Consider the following 21,452-nt stretch of genomic DNA (forward strand, 5'->3'; position numbering starts at 1 on the left):
GATTCATGTCGATTTACGGCGGCCCTCGAAGCGGAGCCCTCTGGTAAACAATGGCAGCTTTGGACAGCGTTTTTCCAGGAAATCACTCCTGGAAATCAACTTTTTTTAGTTATCATCTGTAAACGCGCCATAAGGAATGACAACAATTTTGAAAACCAACATAGATTTCCGATGGAATGAAGCGATGGAAAAGAAAACGGAGCTCAGCCACCAACGGACCACGGACTGTTCGAGTCTCTCTGCTATACATCGTCGTGGGAAAAAAATTGGAAAAAAATGACTTGGAAGATACGGTAGGCACAATGGTAAGTCCAATACATATCAATTTTATCAATTTCTTCTTTCAGATGACACATGAGGACCACTTAAGAGGACCTAAATTCCGGAAAAAAACCCTAGCTGGAGTTCGGAAGATTCGGTAGGCGCAATAGTGGGTCCAAAAAAACTCAATTTTCTCAGGTTATTTTTCAGATGATCAACGAGGACCACTTCCCGTTTCTGAGCACATAGCACCGACTTGGGTCTTATTTTCAGCATCTACTGTCATGTATAGAAGCCACATGATAGCCAAGTGATGTCAGAATGCCTACCTTAACTCCAAAAAGAGATTCCGAAAAATCTCCTGTCCCTCCTCCTTTATTTTTCTCGATTCCTGATTCGTCTTATTATTCAGGTACGAAAAAAAAAATCAGAGGTCCCACAACGACAATAACCGTAATCCTAAAAATTATTTTTTTTTTGTAGAACACTATCACATCACCGAAGGGAACCTCATATTGAAAATTGGCGTCAAGCCAATTTTGGACGCGTTGCGTGTCTGCGCGCGGTTTCTCAATGGTGCGATGGAAGAGACAACTACCGTAACCCAAAAATATTTCAATTTTCTCGATTCTCCTGTTATTTCCCACCCAATAAATCTGAACATTTCTTCAGATCTACTACACTTTTAATTCATATTACCCTGTAATTTTCGGTGATTTTCATGTTTCTTATTTTTTGTTAGTTTTTTCTGCAAATTTTCAGAAATTTCAGACTAGCCACAGTTTTTTTTTTGAAAACAGACTCTCAAATGATGATGGCTCCAGCAACAAAACCTCAGGAAATGCTGAAAGTTGTTAAGCAAGAGCATGACGGGGAAGTTAGTATTTTTAGAAAGTTCTAGATTTTTTAGATTTGACGGATTCTTGAACAGAAAATCGTTTTTTAAGCTTTTTGACGAATTTCTTGTTTTTTTAGGGAAAAAATGATTGAAAACTCACGAAAAAGACCGGGAAAAAATATTTCAGGTTACGGTAGTTGTCGTTGTGGGACCTTCGGACATCGGGGTTTCTCTTCCACAGCTTCAATTTTTTGGCCTAAAAAATACATCTTTAAAGAAACATGATTTTTTATTAAAAAAAATTTCTGGCCTATTTTTTCGATTTTTCGATTTTTTTTTTTTAAATTATTTTTATGCAAATTTTTTGAAATTTGAGGGAATTCTGTAAAAAAACAGCTCTAATTCAATAAAATTCAATAACAAAAAAAATTGAGAAAGAGACAAATCTTTCTGAAAAATCCAGTTGAAAATGTGTCTGAAATTCCCGAAAATTAGAAAAATTCTCACTTTTTTTTTTCGAAAATATGAACAAAGAGCAGGAAATTCAAAAATTTTCGAACCCACAGACAATCATAAAAAATCATTATTTCAAAAAAAAATTCGAAAATTCTAGAAAAATATGAAAAATACAATAAATTCTATAATTTTCAGACAGGCAGACAAACAAAAAAATTTTCCTAAATCCCAAAAAATTCTCGAAAATTCCAATGTAAAATACTCAAAAATCAGCAAAAAATGACGAAAAATGACCCAGAAAAACAGGGATTTCGAAAATGATGCAAATTTTCGAAAATCCATTCTCAAAGCGAGAGAGTGTGGTAAACTGAGAGACGCAGAGACGGGGGAATTCTGAAATTCGTCATTTTTGGGCTATTTTTCGCCAATTATTTCGATTTTTCAGCAAAATAGCTCATGCCGAAGAAGTCCACTGCGATCTGAATTCCGACTCGGGTCATCCGAATCAGAAAAGCCGGCAACGAAGGCTCCAAAGTAAAAAAAATCTCCTCGAAAATCAAAATATCGATTTTCTAGATCATTCCCGATCGATAATGTCAAGGAAGAGCCAATCGATAATTATTCAAATGAAAATCAAGCGATTTCAACCACCAAAATCGCTCCGGAAACTTCGAAATCGGTAAAAATGGCCTAGAAAAATCGGGATGGCCGATTTTTCTTCTTCCAGACCGAACCAATGATCATCGATTCGAATATCGTTCGCTCCGAACTTCACAACGTCGTCATTTCCAATTGCAGAATCGAAAATTCACAAATTGCCGATTCCAAGATTTTCGGGAAACTCAAATTCTGATTTTTGATGAATATTCTTGTTTTATATTGTATTTTATTGCTCAATTTGCTAATCTTCCAATAAAAATTCGCTTAAAATCCTGAAAAAAATTGCCACTGTGCGGTTTTGCGGACGGCAGTGGAAATAACGCGCACAAGGGAAAAAATCGATAAATAGGCTTTACTTTATAAAAGATAAATGATTTTTGACATGATAAAAACAATAAAAAACAGAAAAAAGGAACAATAAAATAACTAGTTTTTCTCATTAATAACAATTTGCTTGGTCTTCTTTGGGTCATCGAATCGATCGGGCGTCTTTATCGATTGGAGCATCCAGAATGCAAAAATCACGCCTCCGGTCATCACAAGTGACGTCAGAATTCCCATCAAAGAGCCTGGAGAGAATGTTCCAGTGCAGTTTTCCGTCTGAAGACTGAATCGTGGTCCCATTTTGTCCCAAATTTTGGGATCAGTGAATGTTTGAATTTGGGAATTGATTAGACTGATTCCGATTCGAAACTTCGGGTCGTTGGTTGGGAAGAAGAGAGCTTGGGATTGATGGCAGGTTAGGGAGAAGCCAGAGATTGAGGCGAGTTTCGAGAATTTCGTGTCGTTTGGGCCGATTGTTTGGTCCACGGATTTGAGGGTCTGGAAATGGAATTTTTGGGGTTTCGGCATTGAAAATTTTAAAATTCCTAAATTTTTTAAAATTTGAAATTTCCGAATTACTGATTATTATGAATTTTTCTGAACTTCTGACGAACTTCAAATTTTGAGATTTCCGAATTTTTTGAAAAATTTTAAAAATTGAGGTTTTTCAATTTTTATTTTTAAAATTTTTGCCAAATTTTGAAACTTCTGTGTTTGTGAAAATGGCGAATTTCAAATATATAAAATTTTTCGAATTTTCGAAAAATTGAAATTTGAGGTTTTTGGGTTTTTTTTTGGAATTTTTCTGAATTTCTGAAAATCATGGATTTTAAAAAATTTTTGATTTTTTTGAATTTCAGATTTTCGAGATTTGAAATATTCTGAAAATTTCTGAAAATCGCTAATTTTAAAAATATTGAAAATTCAAAAAATTTGAAAACGTTAAAAATTTTTTTGAATTTCGAAAAATCGGAAATTTTAAAAACTTGCAGTTTTCAAGAATTTTGGGATCATGAGAATTTCTAAATTTTAGAAAAATTCAGAATTTTAAAAATTTCGATTTTCTGAAAAATTCGAAATTCGCGGTTTTTGCAAAATTTGAAATTCCTATTTTTTCAAATTTTGAAATTTTAAAATTTTGACAAATTTCTGGAAAAATTCAACTTCAAATTCGGATTTTTAAATTTCTGAATTTTTGAAAAATGAAAATTTTTCGAACTTTCGAAAAATTTTGAAATTCGAGGTTTTTTAAATTTTTGGAAAATTCAATTTTTCTGAAAATCGCGAATTTTCAAATTTTCGAATCTTCGAAAATTTAAGTTTCGTGTTTTTGAATATTTTGAAATTTTTGAAAAATTTCAAAATTCTGAATTTCTGAAATTTTCACCTTCCACCCCTCCCGTCCCTCGACTCCGATACTATGCATTGTCGCTCCAATCAACCTCCAGTATCCCCAAAAATCTCCATGGAATTTCAAGCTAAAATCGATAAAATCGCCATTGCTCAGCACAAATTTTTCTGAACTTTTCGAATTATCGATTTTTCCAGAAATTTCTTTCGCCAATTTCAGTCGAAATCGAAAAATGAAATTTCCAAATGCTCCTTTTTCACATTTCACGTCTTCTAGCGCATGAGAATACGTCAAGTTCGCTCCTGGAACCATTGCCGATGCGAATAACGTCTTCTGATTGCTCAGCTTATTCTCCACAACTACAGTAACCCCTCCCAAATAGAATAGACACGTTTCATTGATTTTTCGGGTTATATTGACTTTCGGATTGCCATAAGGAGGAATAATCAATGGAAAAGGGAAGGCACCTAAAGGTACGGAGCTTCGCTTCAATCGATTTTTTCGATTTTTTCCGGTGGAAATCGCTTCAGAAGACGTCAAAATCATGATGGCTCGATTATCGATTTTTTCGAAATTTGTGAATTTCTCCACCATTTCATCCCAACTTTCGCCGGAAATTATATGAATCGACGATCCGGGTTGGAAATTATCGATTTTTTGGGAATTCGGGGCCTGAAATAATAGATTTCTACAAAAATTTCCAGTCTAGAATCGCTTGAAAGCGCTCAAAAATCAATAAAATCGATTTTTCATATTTCACCTCAATTTGATCTACCAAATTTCTCGACTCATGAAATTTGCTATTTTTCACAGAATTCGCCAAAAAATCGATAATTGGCTCAGAGGAGTACGCATTGGCTTTCATGGAGAATTGACCTGGAAAATATTGATTTTCCGAAAAATCGATTATCGATTTTTAGTACCTAGTGTGAAATTTTGGTTTGTTATAATCACAATTGGCTCATCGGCAGTAGCATCTTTCAGCAGATTTTCTATGGAAATTCCTCTGAAATTAGCTATAATTAATTATAAATAATTAGGGAAGAAATCGATAATTACCTTATCGATTTGTGATTTGAAAATATGATTGCATCGTAGGCTAAAATTGGAGAAAACAGGAGAAAAATTGAGAGAATTTTGAACATTTTCTGGAAAAACTGATTTTTTCGAATTTCCAGATTTTCAGACAAATTTTCGAGCTGAAACTGGTTGACAACAAACTTCAATTTATTTTATAATTTTTTAAAGACAATTTCCTCAAAAAAATACAAAAAATTCGGCTGAAAACGAGCAAAAATCGCTGGAAATTTGCTGAAAATGTGGCAATTTGCAGTGGAGCGCGTTTTCCCTCTCGCGCGGGAAGTTAAAATTTTCAAAAAATCGAAAATTTTCCCGTTTTTCACGCTTTTTTCAGTTTCTAGAAAAAATAGGTCATGACCTGGAAAAAATAAGGTTATCACCTAGAAAAAATTAGGTCATGCCCTAGAAAAAAGTAGGTCATGACCTAGAAAAAATTAGGTCATGCCCTAGAAAAAATTAGGTCATGACCTAGAAAAAATTAGGTCATGACCTAGAAAAAAAAGTTTTTTTCAAAATTTTGAATTTTTTGAAAAAAAGAAAGAAAAAATCAATAAAATTGCAGTAATTTTTATTCGAAAAAGAGTATTTTCATGGAAAAATTGGGCAAATAAAGCGATAAAATTGGATAATTTTCAAAAATTGTAAAAATTCGATTATCGATTTTTCTTCTTTTTCTGCGCTATCGCTTCTGTCGCCTTATCAGCGGCGGCTCGTTTCCGCGAAAGTGCTCCGTCAGGCACCAGTGTCGAATGGAGCGCCTTTATAACATTGCTCATTTTGGTGCCATCCTTGTTTAGGCCGCTGGATTTGGCATTTCTGCAAAAAATCGATAATTTGAAAAAATTCGAAAAAACCGATAATTTTGAAAATTTCGGGGACAAAATTGAGTGTTTTTGATTTGTAAGACCTTCAAAAATGTCGATTGTGTCGGTTAATCGACCAAAGATTCGAGAAATTTCGAAAAAATCAATAATTTTCGAATTTTTCAAAAAAAGTTCAAAATCAATTTTTCTTTCAAAAAATCAATATTTGATCGATTCAACCTACATTTTTTCCTCTTCCTGCTCTCGTTTCTCTTCCTCCTCTCTCATTTTCTTATACTCCTTTAGTTTTTGATCTACATCCTCCCGCGTGAATTTCAGCGGCATTTTCAGCGCTTGAGCCAACAATTTTTGCTCTTCAGCGGTTTTAGCTCGTTTCGTGAGCAGATCATTTCGCTCGATCCATTTTCCAGCTTCTTTTTGCAAAAAATCGATTTTTCTGGAAAAAAAAATCGATAATCGATATTCCAAAAAAGGGGTAAAATCTCACTTTTCATTCTGTCGTTTTTTTCGTCGTTCTTGAATATTTTGAATTGTTTGATCTACGAAATACCATGAGAAAATGACTGGAAACGGCGATTCGGACGATGCGGTCTGAGATTTTTTGAAATTTTCAGAAAAAAAAATTTTTTTCAAAAAAAAGTTTTCTGCTGAAATTTTAATTTACAGACATTTGAAAAGAAATTTCGAAAAAAAAATGTCTGAAAAAAATTTTCGAAATTTTTTTTTTCAAAATTTTCAAATTTCCCGCCTGCTCACCCACCTGAATATCGATTTTAAATCCCTCAATTTCTTCATTGATTCCATCAGAATAAACCGCTAAACTTCGAATCATCAAAAATGGCGCCAGCGGATTGCTCAGCGGACAATAGAGCACCGTATCCTTAGCCCGTTTTGTGGATTTTTGAATTTTTCTGAATAAATTATTCTTTAATTTTTAGAAAAACAAGTTGAAAAAAATATGAAATTTTTGAAAAAAATTCAAAATTTCAAAAAAAAATTTTTTTTCAAAAAATTCTTTTTTTCACATTTTTTTTTCAAAAATTCACCTTTTAACAAAACTGCACTCCCTCTGTTTTCTAACTGCAAAATTGTATGAAATTTCCAATTTTTTCGGTATTAATCTATCCATCGAAAAGTACCCCTTTTCATGCTCCCTGCCGTGCTCATTAACCAAATGAGCCGCCAAAAGTCTGGTATTTTCGATTTGAAGTTCACAAATGGGACATTCCAGACGTTTCCACTGGAATAAAAATTACAATTATAGGCAAAAAAGCAAAAAAAAAAATTTTTTTTTTTCGAAAATTCGCTCTATTGAAATTTTTGAAATTCCAAATTTTCGCGGGTAAAAGTTAGCGATTTTCATAGGAATGCATGTAGAAAACTTGCTCTATTGGAAAAAAAACCAAAAATTTTTTTTTATTTTTTCAAATTTCCCGCCCAACCAAAGTTTTCAGTTTTCACCTCGATATACGGTTTATCGTCATCGTTTTCAATCACTGATTTTTGCTCGATTCTCAAAACTTTAGGTTTTCCGCCAATGCCAATAAAAAATCATTTTTAGTGAAAAATTTAGATTTTTCAGATTTTGAAGGTCCCGGAGATTCTGGTCTGACGTCTTCTCGATGTTCTGATTTTTCAGATTTTTCAGATTTTCCGATTTCAGGAATTTCCAATTTTTCCGATTCTGAATCCTCTGACGTCGTTGGAAGACAGTTTTCTTGGTTTTCAAGAATTCCTGCGATCATTTTTCTGAAAAAAAGAAAAAAATCCAAAAAAATAGGCTTTAGAAAATGCAACTTTGCAAATTCGCTCTAGCGAAATTCGGCGAAAAATATTTTTTTTTGTAAATTTCGAATTTCTTACTTTTTGGGGGTTTTTTCTACAAGAATTTCGCAAAAACTGACTGAAAAAAATATTGCTGAAAAAAAAAAATGGAAAATTGCAAATGCGCTCCAGTGAAATTTGGCTGGAACGAAAAAAAATGAGCGATTTTTCGAAATTTTCGAGATTTTAGGCCATAAAAGATGCCAAAATCAATAAAAAGGGACAATTTTGTAAGGAAGGAGGACGGTGTCTGAGACAAGAGAGAGGGTCATTTAAATGGTGAGAAGGCGAGAGAGAGTGTGGAAATCGAAGAGACGCAGAAAAAGAGGGAGGAGGCAAAGGAAGAGGACAACAGATGGTTTGGGACCGCTGTCTGCACCGGTCCACCTGTTTTCCTGTCGAGACCCAAAAAAGAGTGGGAAAAATCGGCATGCGCTTTTAAATTGTGTATTGACTGAAAATCTGTGCGAATTTATCGATTTTTTGCACTTTTCAGTCAGAAAAAAAGGATTAATAAATTTCAAAAATTGGTTCTTTTGAAAATTTTAATAAAAATAGCTCAAAAATTTTCTGAAAAATTATATTAAAATTAAAATTTTTATTAATAAAAATCGGCAAATTTCGTTTTTTTTTCCAAAAAAAAACTGCAAAAAAATTCAAATTTTCTGCTTTTCCTGTTCCTTAAAACCAAATAATTTATTATTGAAATAATTTAAAACATTTTAAAAACAAAAAGCACTAGAAAATGGACCAGTATAAATGAGAAAATTATGCAAAGAAACAAAAAATCAATAAATCGATCACAATTCATCATGAAGCTTCAAGTGCTGCTTGACAATCTGTATAAACTGCTCCTTATGCTGTGTTCCGATACCGTAACCCTGCGAATCCTGTCTGGACCATCCGGTTTTGCCAGTGTACAGTCTTATGGTGGGATAGGCTCTTACTTGAGCCCCCTGACACACTCCTGGCCACTGATCACAGTCCACTTTGGCGAAGTTCACTTTTCCAGCCAACTCCTTGGCGATTTGATCATAAATGGGGGCGAATTGAATACAATGGCCGCACCATGGGGCGAAAAAGTCCACTATCCATGGTTCGGAAGAGTCGAGTACGGTAGATGAGAAATCATTTCCCAAAGTGACCACTTCGGTGGGAAGGAAGTTATAGACCCATCTGTGAATCGAATCCGCATTGCGCCACATGTGATTCGGGTAGTCGCTGAAAGAAGATTGCCCTGAACTAGCTGAATTTTCATTTTATCAATTTTAGGCTACTGTATTCCGATTCCAGGCAAAATGTTCTTCAAAATAAGTATAAACACGCCTATGCTCCGCCCACATTGAGATTTTCGGTTTAAAGGCGCATGGACCTTTTGAAAAATCATAATCAAGTATTCTAGGTCATGAGTGTACTCCTTTTGAAGCTCAGAACATGTAAAAACCAAAAATCATGTTTTCAGAGCTCTTAGACAAAAATTCAAAAAGTCAGAACGATTTCAATTTTTATCAATTGTTTCTTCAAAAAATTTTAGAATCCCATAACTTTCCGAATTTTACGCCAGTCAAGTTGAAACTATCATTTTTGAATTTGCCGTTTCGAGAGCTTCGAAATGTGTATACGCATGACCCCGTTTCCTCGATTTTGAATTTTCTGGGGGTTCATGCGCCTTTAAACCGAAAATCCCAAAGTGGGCGGAGCCTAGTCGTGTTTGTACTCATTCTGAAGCTCTAATCGTAACAAGTGCGAATATAATTTTTAACAAACGAAAAAGTCAACGTTTCGAAATTTGGGACCGTTTCAAAATTTTCTCAACGCAAGAACTACAGTAATCCCAGCGGGATCATTTTTAGCACTCGTAAAACATTAGATTCTGACTTGTTGTAATCAGGGCTTCAAAATGAGTATACTCATGACCTACTTTCCGGAACTTAAATTTTTCGCGGGGTCCATGCGCCTTTAAACCGAAAATCGCAAAGTGGGCGGAGCCTAGTCGTGTTTATACTCATTTTGAAGCTCTGAACCTGCCAAGTTTGAAAATTTACGTTTCATATTGTTCGGAGTAAGAGTAAGGAAGTTAGAGCCAAATTACCAAAAAAAAACATTTAGGCATTAAAAAAAATAACTATAACTTTGTCAATTTTGGGTCAATTTTCCTGATTTTTGGCTTAAAATGAAGCGCTTAAAAGAAGAAAAAAAACTCACTAAAAAGCGGCTCTCCTTGGTTGCTTGGTCTTCTTGGCCGGGAACATTCTCACAGTTGGATAGCTATTAATTTGGGTCTCCTTACAAAACTGTGCGTATTTCTGGCAGTCAACAGATGCCACAAACGCATTCTCGTCATAATTTTTAATGACTCTCGCCGCTTTTTGAAGTTCCGGAGCCAATTGTTGGCATGGTCCACACCAGGGAGCAAAGAAGTCCACCAACCAAGTCTCCTCGTCTTTTCTATTGATTACCAGCTCTTCAAATTGCTCAGGGCTCATCTCTAGGACAGACGGATTCATGGCATTGTCCAGGAACTCCAGAATATAATCCAAATTATGAAATCCAACCAATTTGTGCTGTTTTCCGTCTGGTGTATAGACAATTGAGGTTGGATAACTTCCCACGCCTGCCGTTTGACATAGATCTTTGAATTTCACGCAGTCTAGGGATCCAATAGCTACAGTATGAAGGATACTGTCTTCGGAGGTGGCGGTGTGGAAGCGACGGTACTCGCCGAGCAGTTTTAGGCAAGGTGGGCACCACTGAGCAATATAATTTTAGAAATTCTGTTCATACAGTAGGTACAGTAGTCTTGAGACTTAAATATTTGAATTTGGAACGTTGAAAGCTTCAAAATAAGTATCATCATGACCCACTTTCCTTGATTTTGATTTTTCGTTGGTCCCGCTAGGATTACTGTAGTTTTCGCGGCAAGACCCAGCGTGAAGCCAACCTGGGCATGTTTGTACTCATTTTGAAGCTCTTGACACGTAAAAACCAAAAATCGTGTTTTCAGAAAGTTACGACATAAATTCAGCAAATTAGAGAAATTTCGATTTTTCAAAGTTTTTTTCGGAATTATTTTGAAACATCCCTAAATTTCGAAATTTTGGCTTTTTTGTTTGGAAAACAACATATCCAAGCTTGCCATGATTCGAGCTTCAAAATGAGTATAAACACGATTAGGCTCCGCCCACTTTGGGATTTTAGGTTAAAAGGCGCACATGGACCCCCGGAAAATCCAAAATGGAGAAAAGTAGGTCATGAGTATACTCATTTTGAAGCTCACGACGTGAAAAAATTAAAAATTGTAGTTTAAGATTGCTTGAAACGACAATAAAAAGGTTATGTCAGGTTTTGAGAAAATCCGAAAAAATATAAAAAAAGCTCTAAACATTCCAAATTCAAGTTTCCTAATTTCAAGTAGATCAAAAAACTCCTACCGGTGCAAAATAGTCGATAATATAGAATTCACCGCCACTGATTGCGTACTCATAAGAATCTCGATTTAAGACGTGGATATGGGATTTCGAAGCTTCTCGAATGAAAATACTAGCAGAATGGAAGTCCTTAGCACCTGCGTAGTCGATTTCATAACCTCCAGTTGGTTTGAAAACTATAAATTGGGGTAATTTGGTCTTATCAACCAAATCATCACAGATTTCTGATTTTGAGCAATCAAATGAGAAAATTTGGTTGTCAATTAGAGCGGGAAGTCGTCGGAAATCTTTTTTCTGCGTCGCCTGAACCTCATTGGCCAACATCCAAACTGCAATCGCCTCATCCGGATCGTTCCCCTCTGAAAAATTTGAATTTTAAAATTGAGTTTTTAGCTGTTAGGCTTTGTTTGAACTCTCTGACCAAAATTTTCAAAATCAGCGCGTTTAGAGCTTCAAAATGAGTATACTCATGACCCACTTTGCTCCATTTTAATTTTTGACTGGGATTACTGTAGTTTTCGCGATAAGACCCAACTTGAATAACATCTAGGCTTGTTTATACTCATTTTGAAGCTCTTGACATTAAAAATTCAAAATGTGCGAGTTTAAGCTGTTTGGAGCAAAATTGAGAGAATTATGAGATTTTTCAATATTTCTTTAAAAAATTATGTTGAAAGCGTCCTAACTTTCTGAATTTTCATAGTGTCGTTTTGAAAAATTGATTTTTGAACTTGCCTTGTTCAGAGCTTTAAATTGAGTAGACTCATGACCCACTTAGCTTTATTTTAATTTTTGACTGGGATTACTGTAGTTTTCGCGGTGATACCCAACTTGAAGCAAACATAGGCATGTTTATACTCATTTTGAAGCTCTTAACGCGTAAGATTCAAATTTTTAAGTTTCAAAACGATTTTTCGGATTTTGGAAGAGATGTTTGATTTTTCGTGAAAAACATGCGCCTTTAAATCTATGATAATCCCGAATTTTGAAGCGTGAAGCAAACCTAGGCTTTTTTATACTTGTTTTGAAGCTCTTTTCATCCTAAATCCAAATTTTTAACTTTCAAATTTACCCAGAAAACGCTGAAGGCTGTCTGCCTCAATCCATGGAAGCTCTTCCAAATACTCAATGACATGCTTTGTGATCTCCTGTGCATCCATACTTTCAATATTTATTTGGCTTTTTTTCTCTAATTTTCTTGCTGGGAACCACATGACACCACTAGAATGATCGAATTTCGAACAGAGCTCTTCTTCAGAGTGACAGTCAATTGTTGCCACGTTGGCAAGTCCATCCAGCATTGAGGAGAGTTTTCGTCTGAAAATCATTAGGTTATCAAAAAATAAATAACATATTCTTTATCAGCTCAGTTAAAGCTTCAAAATGAGTATAAACATGACTAGTCTTGTTTTAAGTGGATCTCGCCGCGAAAACTACAGTAATCCCACCGGAAATTCAAAATAGAGCAAAGTGGGTCATGAGTATACTCATTTTGAAGCTCGCAACGCTACAAATTCAAATTTTAGGTTTTGCTGTAAAATTTGAATTGTTTGAAGAGGTTTTTGACTTTCAAAAATTTTGCCCTCATGCACCTTTAACTCTGTAATTACTGTAGTTTTTTGAAACCTAAGCTTGTATATACTCATTTTGAAGCTCTAATCATAATAAACTTGAAAATAATGTTTTCGAAGCGTTCAAATTAGATATCCAAGAGTTGTGAGCAATTCAAATATAAGTTAGGAATTTTTTTGAATATTGAAAATTCCATAACTTTCTGAAATTTCCTATTATTGTTTTCAAATGTTAATTTTCAGATTTTAGGTGTTGAGAGCTTCAAAATGAGTATAATCATGACCCATCTTGCTCGATTTTGATTTTTCGCCCGGGATACTGTAGTTTTCGCGGCAAGACCCAAATTTGAAGCAAAACTAGCCGTGTTTATACTTATTTTGAAGCTCTCAACGTTCTAAATTAAAACATAGTGTTTTCCAAGCGTGATTACTGTAGGTTTTGCGGCTTCAAGGCATGCTTATATATTCATTTTGAAACTCCTAACGCCCCCAAATTCGACTTTTCCATCATTTCAGCTTACCTTGTCGTAGAGCTCAAACACTCAATATTATCTCCTCCACACATGTCTACAATCCATGGAAGTCGATTGTAGGGTTCCCAATCTTCGCTCAAAGCCTTCCAATTCTCAGAATTCAAGTGTAAAACTTCAGATTTCAGCCGCTGAATCACAAAATCGACCATAAGTTCGACGTCACGATGCCCTTGATAGAATTCGCCGGTTGGATAAAAAACTAGGGACGGATAGGCGTTGACTCGTTGAGATTGACACAGTTGAGGATCTTCGGCGCAGTTCACAGCACCCACTCGAATGGTTCCCTCGATTTCACGAGCGAATTTGCGCCACTGGAAAATTGAATTTTTGGAATTTTGATATTAGAAAAATTAGGAGCATTTTGAGCTAAAAATGATAAAAATTGGACCAGAATTGACAAAGTTATAGTTATTTTTGGAATTTCGTGTTTTTTGTCAACTAAAATCAAGATAGCTCCCCTATTATTCATCCGAATCAAATGAAACCTAGATTTTTGAATTTGGGACGTTGAGGGCTTTAAAATGAGTATAATCATGCCCTACTTTGCTCTTTAAGTGGTTCCGCTAGGATTACTGTAGTTTTCGCGGCTGGACCAAACTTGTAACAAACCAAGGCTTGTTTGTACTCATTTTGAAGCTCTAAACACGGCACAATTAAATCTTATATTTTCCAAACTTCAAATATGGTCCCACTGTGATTACTGTAGTTCTCGTGTTAGGGTTTGGTGCCAAATGATTTTTCCGAAAATTTTGAAACGGTCCCAAACTTCGAATTTTTGACTTTTTCGTTTGATAAATTCTAACTCAGAGTCTCGGTGTCATTGTAAACCAAAAACCAGCAACATCGACCAGGCATTGACAAAGTTATGGCTATTTTTGAAATGCCAAATTCTTTTTTTGGTAATTTGGCTCTAACTTCCTTACTCTTACTATAAACGAAATGAAACATAAATTGTCAAACTTGGCAGGTTCAGAGCTTCAAAATGAGTATAAACACGACTAGGCTCCGCCCACTTTGAGATTTCGGTTTAAAGGCGCATGGACCCCGCGGAAAATTTAAGTTCCGGAAAGTAGGTCATGAGTATACTCATTTTGAAGCCCTAATCACAACAAGTCTGAATTTAATGTTTTCCGAGCGCTAAAAATGATCCCGCTGGAGTTACTGTAGTTTTTGCGTTGAGAAAATTTTGAAACGGTCCCAAATTTCGAAATTTTGACTTTTTCGTTTGGTAAACATGATATTCAAATTTGTTACAATTAGAGCTTCAAAATGAGTATAAACACGACTAGGCTCCGCCCACTTTGAGATTTCGGTTTAAAGGCGCATGGACCCCGCGAAAAATTTAAGTTCCGGAAAGTAGGTCATGAGTATACTCATTTTGAAGCCCTAATTACAACAAGTCTGAATTTAATGTTTTCCGAGCGCTAAAAATGATCCCGCTGGAGTTACTGTAGTTCTTGCGTTGAGAAAATTTTGAAACGGTCCCAAATTTCGAAATTTTGACTTTTTCGTTTGGTAAACATGATATTCAAATTTGTTACAATTAGAGCTTCAAAATGAGTATAAACACGACTAGGCTCCGCCCACTTTGGGATTTTCGGTTTAAAGGCGCATGGACCCCCGGAAAACTCAAAAATGAGATATAACGTTTAGAAAACGGAAAAGTCAAAGAATTCGAAATTTGGGAACGTTTCAAAAAAAATCCAAAAATTGGACTAGAAGAAATTGGATTTTCTGATTTTTTTTTTTTTTTGAATTGAATCTCGAAATTTCAAAATCTCCGAATTTCCAAATACAAAAAAAATTTCAAAAATCTTACTGTAGGAGCTAGCTGATGGCAATGTGAGCAATAAGTCGAGTAGAAATTGATAAACCAAATCTCATTCGAATCAGAAACCATTCGTTGAAAGTCCGCCCTATTGAGAGTCACAATTTCCTGATCCTCATCGTAAATTCCAAAATTATCATTATAAAATTGCCAACTCTGATAATTATTGCCTCCTTGAAACCCGTCTTCCAACCCTTTTTCTCCAAATTGATCGTATTTTTTTCTCAAATTCTCATCTTTCAGTACTTCGTAGGCTTTGTTGATCTTCACAAATTCATCATGGGCACCTGGATTGTCCTGAAAAAAAAATTTCAAAAAAGTGTTTTTTTTAAATCTCCCATTACTCTTTTCAAATAAAATTCATCGTTTTGAAACTTATGAATTTGAGTTTGACTTGTTGAGAGCTTCAAAATGAGTATAAACAAGTATAGGTTTGCTTCAAGTTGGGTCTCGTCGCGAAAACTACAGTAATCCGACTGGAAAATCGGAATATTGCAAAGTGGGTCATGATTATACTCAATTTGAAGCTTTTGACGTGGAAAACTTAATAATCGTAGTTTGAGATCGCTTGGAGCAAAATTTCGAGAATTTTTGGATTTTTCAAAAATTCCAAAAAACAAGTTTTTTTGAAAAACGTTTATAACTTTATAAAAACTGAAAATCTGCTTTTGAAATTTTAAAATTTGAATTCGGGACACATAGAGCTTCAAAATAAGTATAATAATGGCTAGGGTTGGCTGNNAATAGAGTATCATGTGCATCACTAGAGTAGACGGGACGGAGCATACGAAAGGACCTAGTAGCGGTTCAAGTACCTCTTCTTGGGTGGTCCATTTTCTTTTTAATGATCATTACGGTAGATGAGAACATGAGGATGATGGGAGGTAGATAATTGAGTGTCGATTTGTGGGAATACGAGAACATTCTCTTGGTTTGGGATATAGGTATGGAATGAGCAATTTATGGTAATTATCAGTGTGTCTTTTAGACACGACTTCGAGAAATTTTTCGAGATGGATTCATTTTGACGCGGTGGCCTAACTTTTGCCAAATGGCCTGACATTTTGGAGTTTCTGGAATTCTAGAAATCACCTTTTTTCAAAAAATTTAGAATTTCGAAAATTCAGGAACGCTCAGAATTTTCGAAATTTGATTTTTGGATTTCCGAGATTTTTGAATGTTTTGAACTTTCAGAATTTTCGTAATTCTAGAAATTTCCAAATTTCTCAATTTTTGGAATTTTTTTGACATTTCTCTAAATTTTCAGATCCAGACCTTTTGACCCGGGAGAGTCATGGCCCACTTTACTCGATTTTGAATTTCCGGTCAGATTACTGTAGTTTTCGCGGAGAGACCCAACTTGCACCAAACCTAGCCATGATTATACTCATTTTGAAGCTCTCAACGCGCCAAATTTTAATTTTTAAATTTAAGGACTACTGAACCTACCGTATTCCTATCCGGATGTTTTTTAATTGCCAACTTTTTGAATGCCTTTCGAATCGTTCGATCATCGGCATCTCGATCGACACCAAGTAGTTCGTAATAGTCTTCAGCTAGTGCTAGATAAGCGATAAGGCCAATTAATAGGACAATTGCCCTCATTTTCTGAAAATAGAGGAAAGTATAGTAATCCCGGGATTACGGTAGTTGATTTTTTGAGAAATTTTTAAAAGAGAAATTGAAGAGGGTACTGTAGAAAATGTGAAAAACAATGTAATTAGGTCTCAAGACAGTTAGTACACGTCTCACTAGGGCGAGAGAGTATCACGGAGGAGAGACGTAAAGAAAAAGAGAGAAAAATAGAGAAAAAAAGAGAAAAACAAGAGATAAAAATTTGCGAATTTTCGAAATTTTTGAATATTTCGCCAAAAACTTGAATTTTCGGGGATTTTTTTTTACAATTTCTGTAAAATTCAAACGATATGAACTGTAAAAAACGCAGTTTAATGCCAAAAATGAATGAAAAATGCAAATTCGCTCTATTGCGAGTTTTCGAAATCTTTGATTTTTTCGCCAAAAATTCGAATTTTCGGGGATTTTTTCTCAATTTCTGTGAACTTCAAACGATTAGAAATACTGAAAATAAATTTTAGAGCAAAAAAATCCAAAAAAGTGCAAATTCGCTCTATTGAGAATTTTCGAAATTTTTGAAAATTTTCAGCCAAAAATTCGAATTTTCGGTGTTTTTTTTCAATTTCTGGGAGTCCCGCAGGGCCAGAAAAACTAGAAAAATGGTTTTTTTTATTCCAAAAATTGCAAGTTCGCTCTATTGAGAATTTTCAAAAAATTTCGAAATTTATTGAATTTTTCGCCAAAAATTCGAATTCTCGGGGATTTTTTACAATTTCTGTGAATCCGTAGTTTTAAATTAACCCCAGACTGTGTAGAACGTAATTTTTAATTTCTTTAGACATTTTTTGCAAGTGCGCTCCACTGAGAAAACCCTGAAATTTCGGGTTTTTAGGCCTAAAATTTGCCATAAAATCGATTTTATGAAGGAAAATGAGTGACTGTGAACAAAACTGGCCACATAGTGCTCTACTAGGCAGTAATATGTGTGCAAATATATCTCCGAATTGAGAGAGGCGCAGAGAGAGTGTGTGGAGAGGAGAGACGCAGACAAATCGGAGGGGGGAACTGTCCGAAACGGTGTTTGTCGTGGCTCGGCTGAGTTTGCTAAGGAAAGAAGGTTTGGAGAGTACTGTAGAACTGCAAAGGACTCGAAAAATCGTATTTTTAGCGTTCAGAATACGTTGAAATCCTGGAGGAACTGCAGGAAGCTGGAAAAGTGAAACTAGAGCAAATTTTTTGAGGGATTGATTTTGGCATGTTCGAGTGTGAAAAATTAGATTCTAGAAAGTTTCTAAAGTCGGAATAGTATGAAAATTGTCTGAAACTGTCTGAAAATCTTTCAGAATCGGTGAAAACCTGAAAAAATCGACATTTGTTGGATTTTTTGTTTTTTCAGGCATTTTATCTTTGAATTTTTTTTATATTTTTTCTAAAATTCTGCAATTTCTCCTATTTTTTCGCTAGAAAACTGCTGAAAACTTTTTTCTGCTGAAAATTGAAATTCTCGATGTTCCCTCCAAAAACTCTGTCTCTGCGTCTCCACTCTCTAACGCGTGCCGATAGAGCGCGTTTGCGAATTTCAGCAATTTTATTCGATTTTTGGAAGACTTGCCGGGGAAAACTGATATTTTAAAGGTGTCAAAAAGGAGGAAATATTGAAATTGACACAAAAAAGCTTGAAATCGAAAAAAATCGAAATCTTTCGCGAAAAAATGCGAAAAATCGAAGAAATTTGCTTTCAAATTTTTCCCGCAATTTACATAACAAAAAGCTTATTTTTCTGCGAGTTTTCTATACAATTCCTGTCAAAAATCATTCATTTTTTTTCCTTAAAAAATACCGATTTTCGAGGCAGTAAGTTTTAAATTTGAAAAACTGCAAATTCGCTCGATTGAACTTTTTTGTAAATACACTTTTTAATGTCAAATTCGTCGTTTTTCAAAAAAAAAAAGGAACAAAAAAAAACGGGAAGATGACCGTCTAAAATCAACAAAAAATTGGGATACTGTTACAAAAGAAAAGAAACGAGAGAGAGAGAGAGTATGAAAAATGAGAGAGACGCAGAGAAAAAGAGAAAAAGAAGCCTAAAGGATCAGAAAAGAGACGAGGGTGATGAGTCAGATAGAGAGAGAGAGTGTTCAAGTGACCCCTCTCACTGGCGGTTAAAAACTAGGTCTCTCTGTCGGAACGTCTGCGTCTCTTCAAATCCAATACTCTCTCTCGTTGGGGTCGATTGGTTGAATACCTATGGATACTAGATACAATAGAGATCTCTCTGTTGGACACAGAATCGTGTGTTTTTCCTTTTTCTAAAGTGTTTTGAAATATTTTTTCATTTTTGGGTGAATTTTGGATTTTCAGAATTCTGATTTTTCAAATTTTATGGATTCTGTGGAATTTTCAAACTTTGATAATATTGGATTTTTTGAATTCGCTGAAAAAATCCAAAGTTTTTAGAATTTTTGGGATTTTTGGATTTTACAGAATCTTGAATTTTGGAGTTTCTGGAATTCTAGAAATCACCTTTTTTCAAAAAATTTGGAATTTTCGAAATTTGATTTTTGGATTTCCGAGATTTTTGAATGTTTTGAACTTTCAGAATTTTCGTAATTCTAGAAATTTCCAAATTTCTCAATTTTTGGAATTTTTTTGACATTTCTCTAAATTTTCAGATCCAGAATTTGAAATTTTTCAAAATATTAAAATTTCCAAAAGTTCCAAAATTCAAGAATTTCTGAGAATTTTGCAATTTTGGTTTTCTAGGCCACCACTTCAAAATGACCTACAAAACACACCAGGGTCAAAAGGTCTGGATCTGAAAATTTAGAGAAATGTCAAAAAAATTCCAAAAATTGAGAAATTTGGAAATTTCTAGAATTACGAAAATTCTGAAAGTTCAAAACATTCAAAAATCTCGGAAATCCAAAAATCAAATTTCGAAAATTCTGAGCGTTCCTGAATTTTCGAAATTCTAAATTTTTTGAAAAAAGGTGATTTCTAGAATTCCAGAAACTCCAAAATGTCAGGCCATTTGGCAAAAGTTAGGCCACCGCGTCAAAATGAATCCATCTCGAAAAATTTCTCGAAGTCGTGTCTAAAAGACACACTGATAATTACCATAAATTGCTCATTCCATACCTATATCCCAAACCAAGAGAATGTTCTCGTATTCCCACAAATCGACACTCAATTATCTACCTCCCATCATCCTCATGTTCTCATCTACCGTAATGATCATTAAAAAGAAAATGGACCACCCAAGAAGAGGTACTTGAACCGCTACTAGGTCCTTTCGTATGCACTGTTTCGTCTTGTTCGGTAGAGCACATTTTCTTCTCTTCCCAGAGTTTCCAATCTTCCAAAATTTTTTGAAACCCTTATGACAAAGAGGAATCCAGTTCTCTGCGTCTCTCTCCTTCTCATTGTCTCTCACTATGAGATGTGCTCAGTGAGCTGGAAACTCGATTTCATTTTTCCCAAAATCTTAAAGTCTGGAGAATTTCAGAATTTTGAAATTCTCGAAAATTCGTATTTTCAATTATTTTTCCAGAATTTTTTTGAATTTTTGAAATTTTTGGAAATTCAATTTTTGTTAGTTTCGAAATTCTTGATATTTTCTGAATTCTCAGGAATTTCCGAATTCAAAACTTCAAAATTTTTGAAATTCAGAAATTCGGAAATTGAAAAAATTCGAAAAAAAAATCGAAATTCAGAAATTCAGAAATTCAGAAATTCAGAAATTCAGAAATTCAAAAACTCCGAAATTCAGAAATTCAGAAATTCAGAAATTCAGAAATTCAGAAATTCAGAAATTCAGAAATTCAGAAATTCAGAAATTCAGAAATTCAGAAATTCAGAAATTCAGAAATTCAAAAACTCCGAAATTCAAAATCTCAAAATTCACTGTTTTCCATATTAAAAACTGTTTTCCTATTTTCCTTTGTCAATTTCGTCATTTTGATAAAATTGTGACATGTTCAATTTGTCTTTTAGCTTGTAAAAACCGAAAAAAAAAGAATGAAAAATGGGAAAAATCATATTGCATTCTGTCATATGTATTGAAAAATGGATGTCATCCATTTTTCCAATAAATCCAATACAAAATCCCGTGATTCTTCTACTTTTTCATCCTGTGAAAAATTGCCAAACTACGGTAGTTTTCGTTCCGGGACCTTTTCCTTTTTTTCAATAATACTCTGCTCTAACAGCTTAGGTCTGGTTGCACTTTTAGTATTTCTTACAGTAATTTTCAGCTCATTTTGCGCCAGCGATTCTTAGACTATTCTAAGCCAATTCTAGTCATTTTTCTACGAATTTAGTCGTTTTTTGCCCTGAAGACGTCACAAAAGGATTAACCTCGAAAACATCTGGGGAACATATTCACAAGCCTACACACTTAATTATACCCCCATTTTCCCAGTGCTTGTGGTAATTATGTAATCCCCTTTAAGCGCCGAAAACATATTGCACAAGAAGAACAAAGTTTGAACTGCTTCCGCTGTCTTTTACATGATTTCCAAGCATTTTTGGCTTTTTAAAAGTCATTTTCTCCTATTCTAGACACATTTTCCCACCCAAACCAGTCCCTTTTGACCTTTTTCGTTCTCTCCAAATCAATCAGATGAATCATCATCGATAACAAGACAGACATTGGTCAGTTTTTCTCTCTCTCTCTCTCTCTCTCTCTCTCACTTGAACAGTTCTCGAGTGAAAGAATGAGAGAGAGAGAGAGAAAAAGAAGCCACGCCCACTTTATCCTGTCTGAGAGGAGAGGGTTGTTTTTAGAGTAGATTTGTATTGTATTAGTCATAGAAAAGACGTGTATTAAAAAAATTGGAGTTGTGGCCGAATTTTCACACAAGTTAGGCCACCGTATTTCAAGGAGAATTTTCGAAAACA

At 34.7% G+C, this 21,452-nt stretch overlaps 4 protein-coding genes across 4 annotated transcripts; 1 reads left to right on the forward strand and 3 right to left on the reverse strand.

Annotated features, from left to right (window-relative positions):
* Positions 1-347: 347 nt before the first annotated feature.
* CBG25413 lies at positions 348-2,408 on the forward strand (the record flags this gene model as incomplete). The annotated part of the gene is made up of 5 exons (XM_045241429.1): positions 348-418; positions 1,033-1,138; positions 2,001-2,089; positions 2,132-2,234; positions 2,283-2,408. 5 exons carry the CDS (start codon positions 348-350, stop codon positions 2,406-2,408), a joined length of 495 nt encoding a protein of 164 aa, XP_045099748.1.
* A 233-nt stretch (positions 2,409-2,641) lies between these two features.
* On the reverse strand, positions 2,642-5,035 carry CBG15848 (the record flags this gene model as incomplete). The annotated part of the gene is made up of 5 exons (XM_045241430.1): positions 2,642-3,037; positions 3,927-4,562; positions 4,651-4,766; positions 4,814-4,896; positions 4,950-5,035. The coding sequence occupies 5 exons, from the start codon at positions 5,033-5,035 to the stop codon at positions 2,642-2,644; spliced, it is 1,317 nt and encodes a 438-aa protein (XP_045095814.1).
* Positions 5,036-5,623: 588 nt separating this feature from the next.
* CBG25414 lies at positions 5,624-6,923 on the reverse strand (the record flags this gene model as incomplete). The annotated part of the gene is made up of 5 exons (XM_045241431.1): positions 5,624-5,786; positions 6,018-6,230; positions 6,282-6,385; positions 6,555-6,705; positions 6,841-6,923. The coding sequence occupies 5 exons, from the start codon at positions 6,921-6,923 to the stop codon at positions 5,624-5,626; spliced, it is 714 nt and encodes a 237-aa protein (XP_045099749.1).
* Positions 6,924-8,418: 1,495 nt separating this feature from the next.
* On the reverse strand, positions 8,419-16,583 carry Cbr-dnj-27 (the record flags this gene model as incomplete). The annotated part of the gene is made up of 7 exons (XM_002640526.2): positions 8,419-8,839; positions 9,824-10,368; positions 11,050-11,405; positions 12,119-12,363; positions 13,139-13,461; positions 14,970-15,275; positions 16,428-16,583. The coding sequence occupies 7 exons, from the start codon at positions 16,581-16,583 to the stop codon at positions 8,419-8,421; spliced, it is 2,352 nt and encodes a 783-aa protein (XP_002640572.2).
* Positions 16,584-21,452: the final 4,869 nt, after the last annotated feature.

Source organism: Caenorhabditis briggsae (assembly GCF_000004555.2).
Source record: "Caenorhabditis briggsae complete genome, chrI, whole genome shotgun sequence".
Classification (NCBI taxonomy): Eukaryota; Metazoa; Nematoda; class Chromadorea; order Rhabditida; family Rhabditidae; genus Caenorhabditis; species Caenorhabditis briggsae.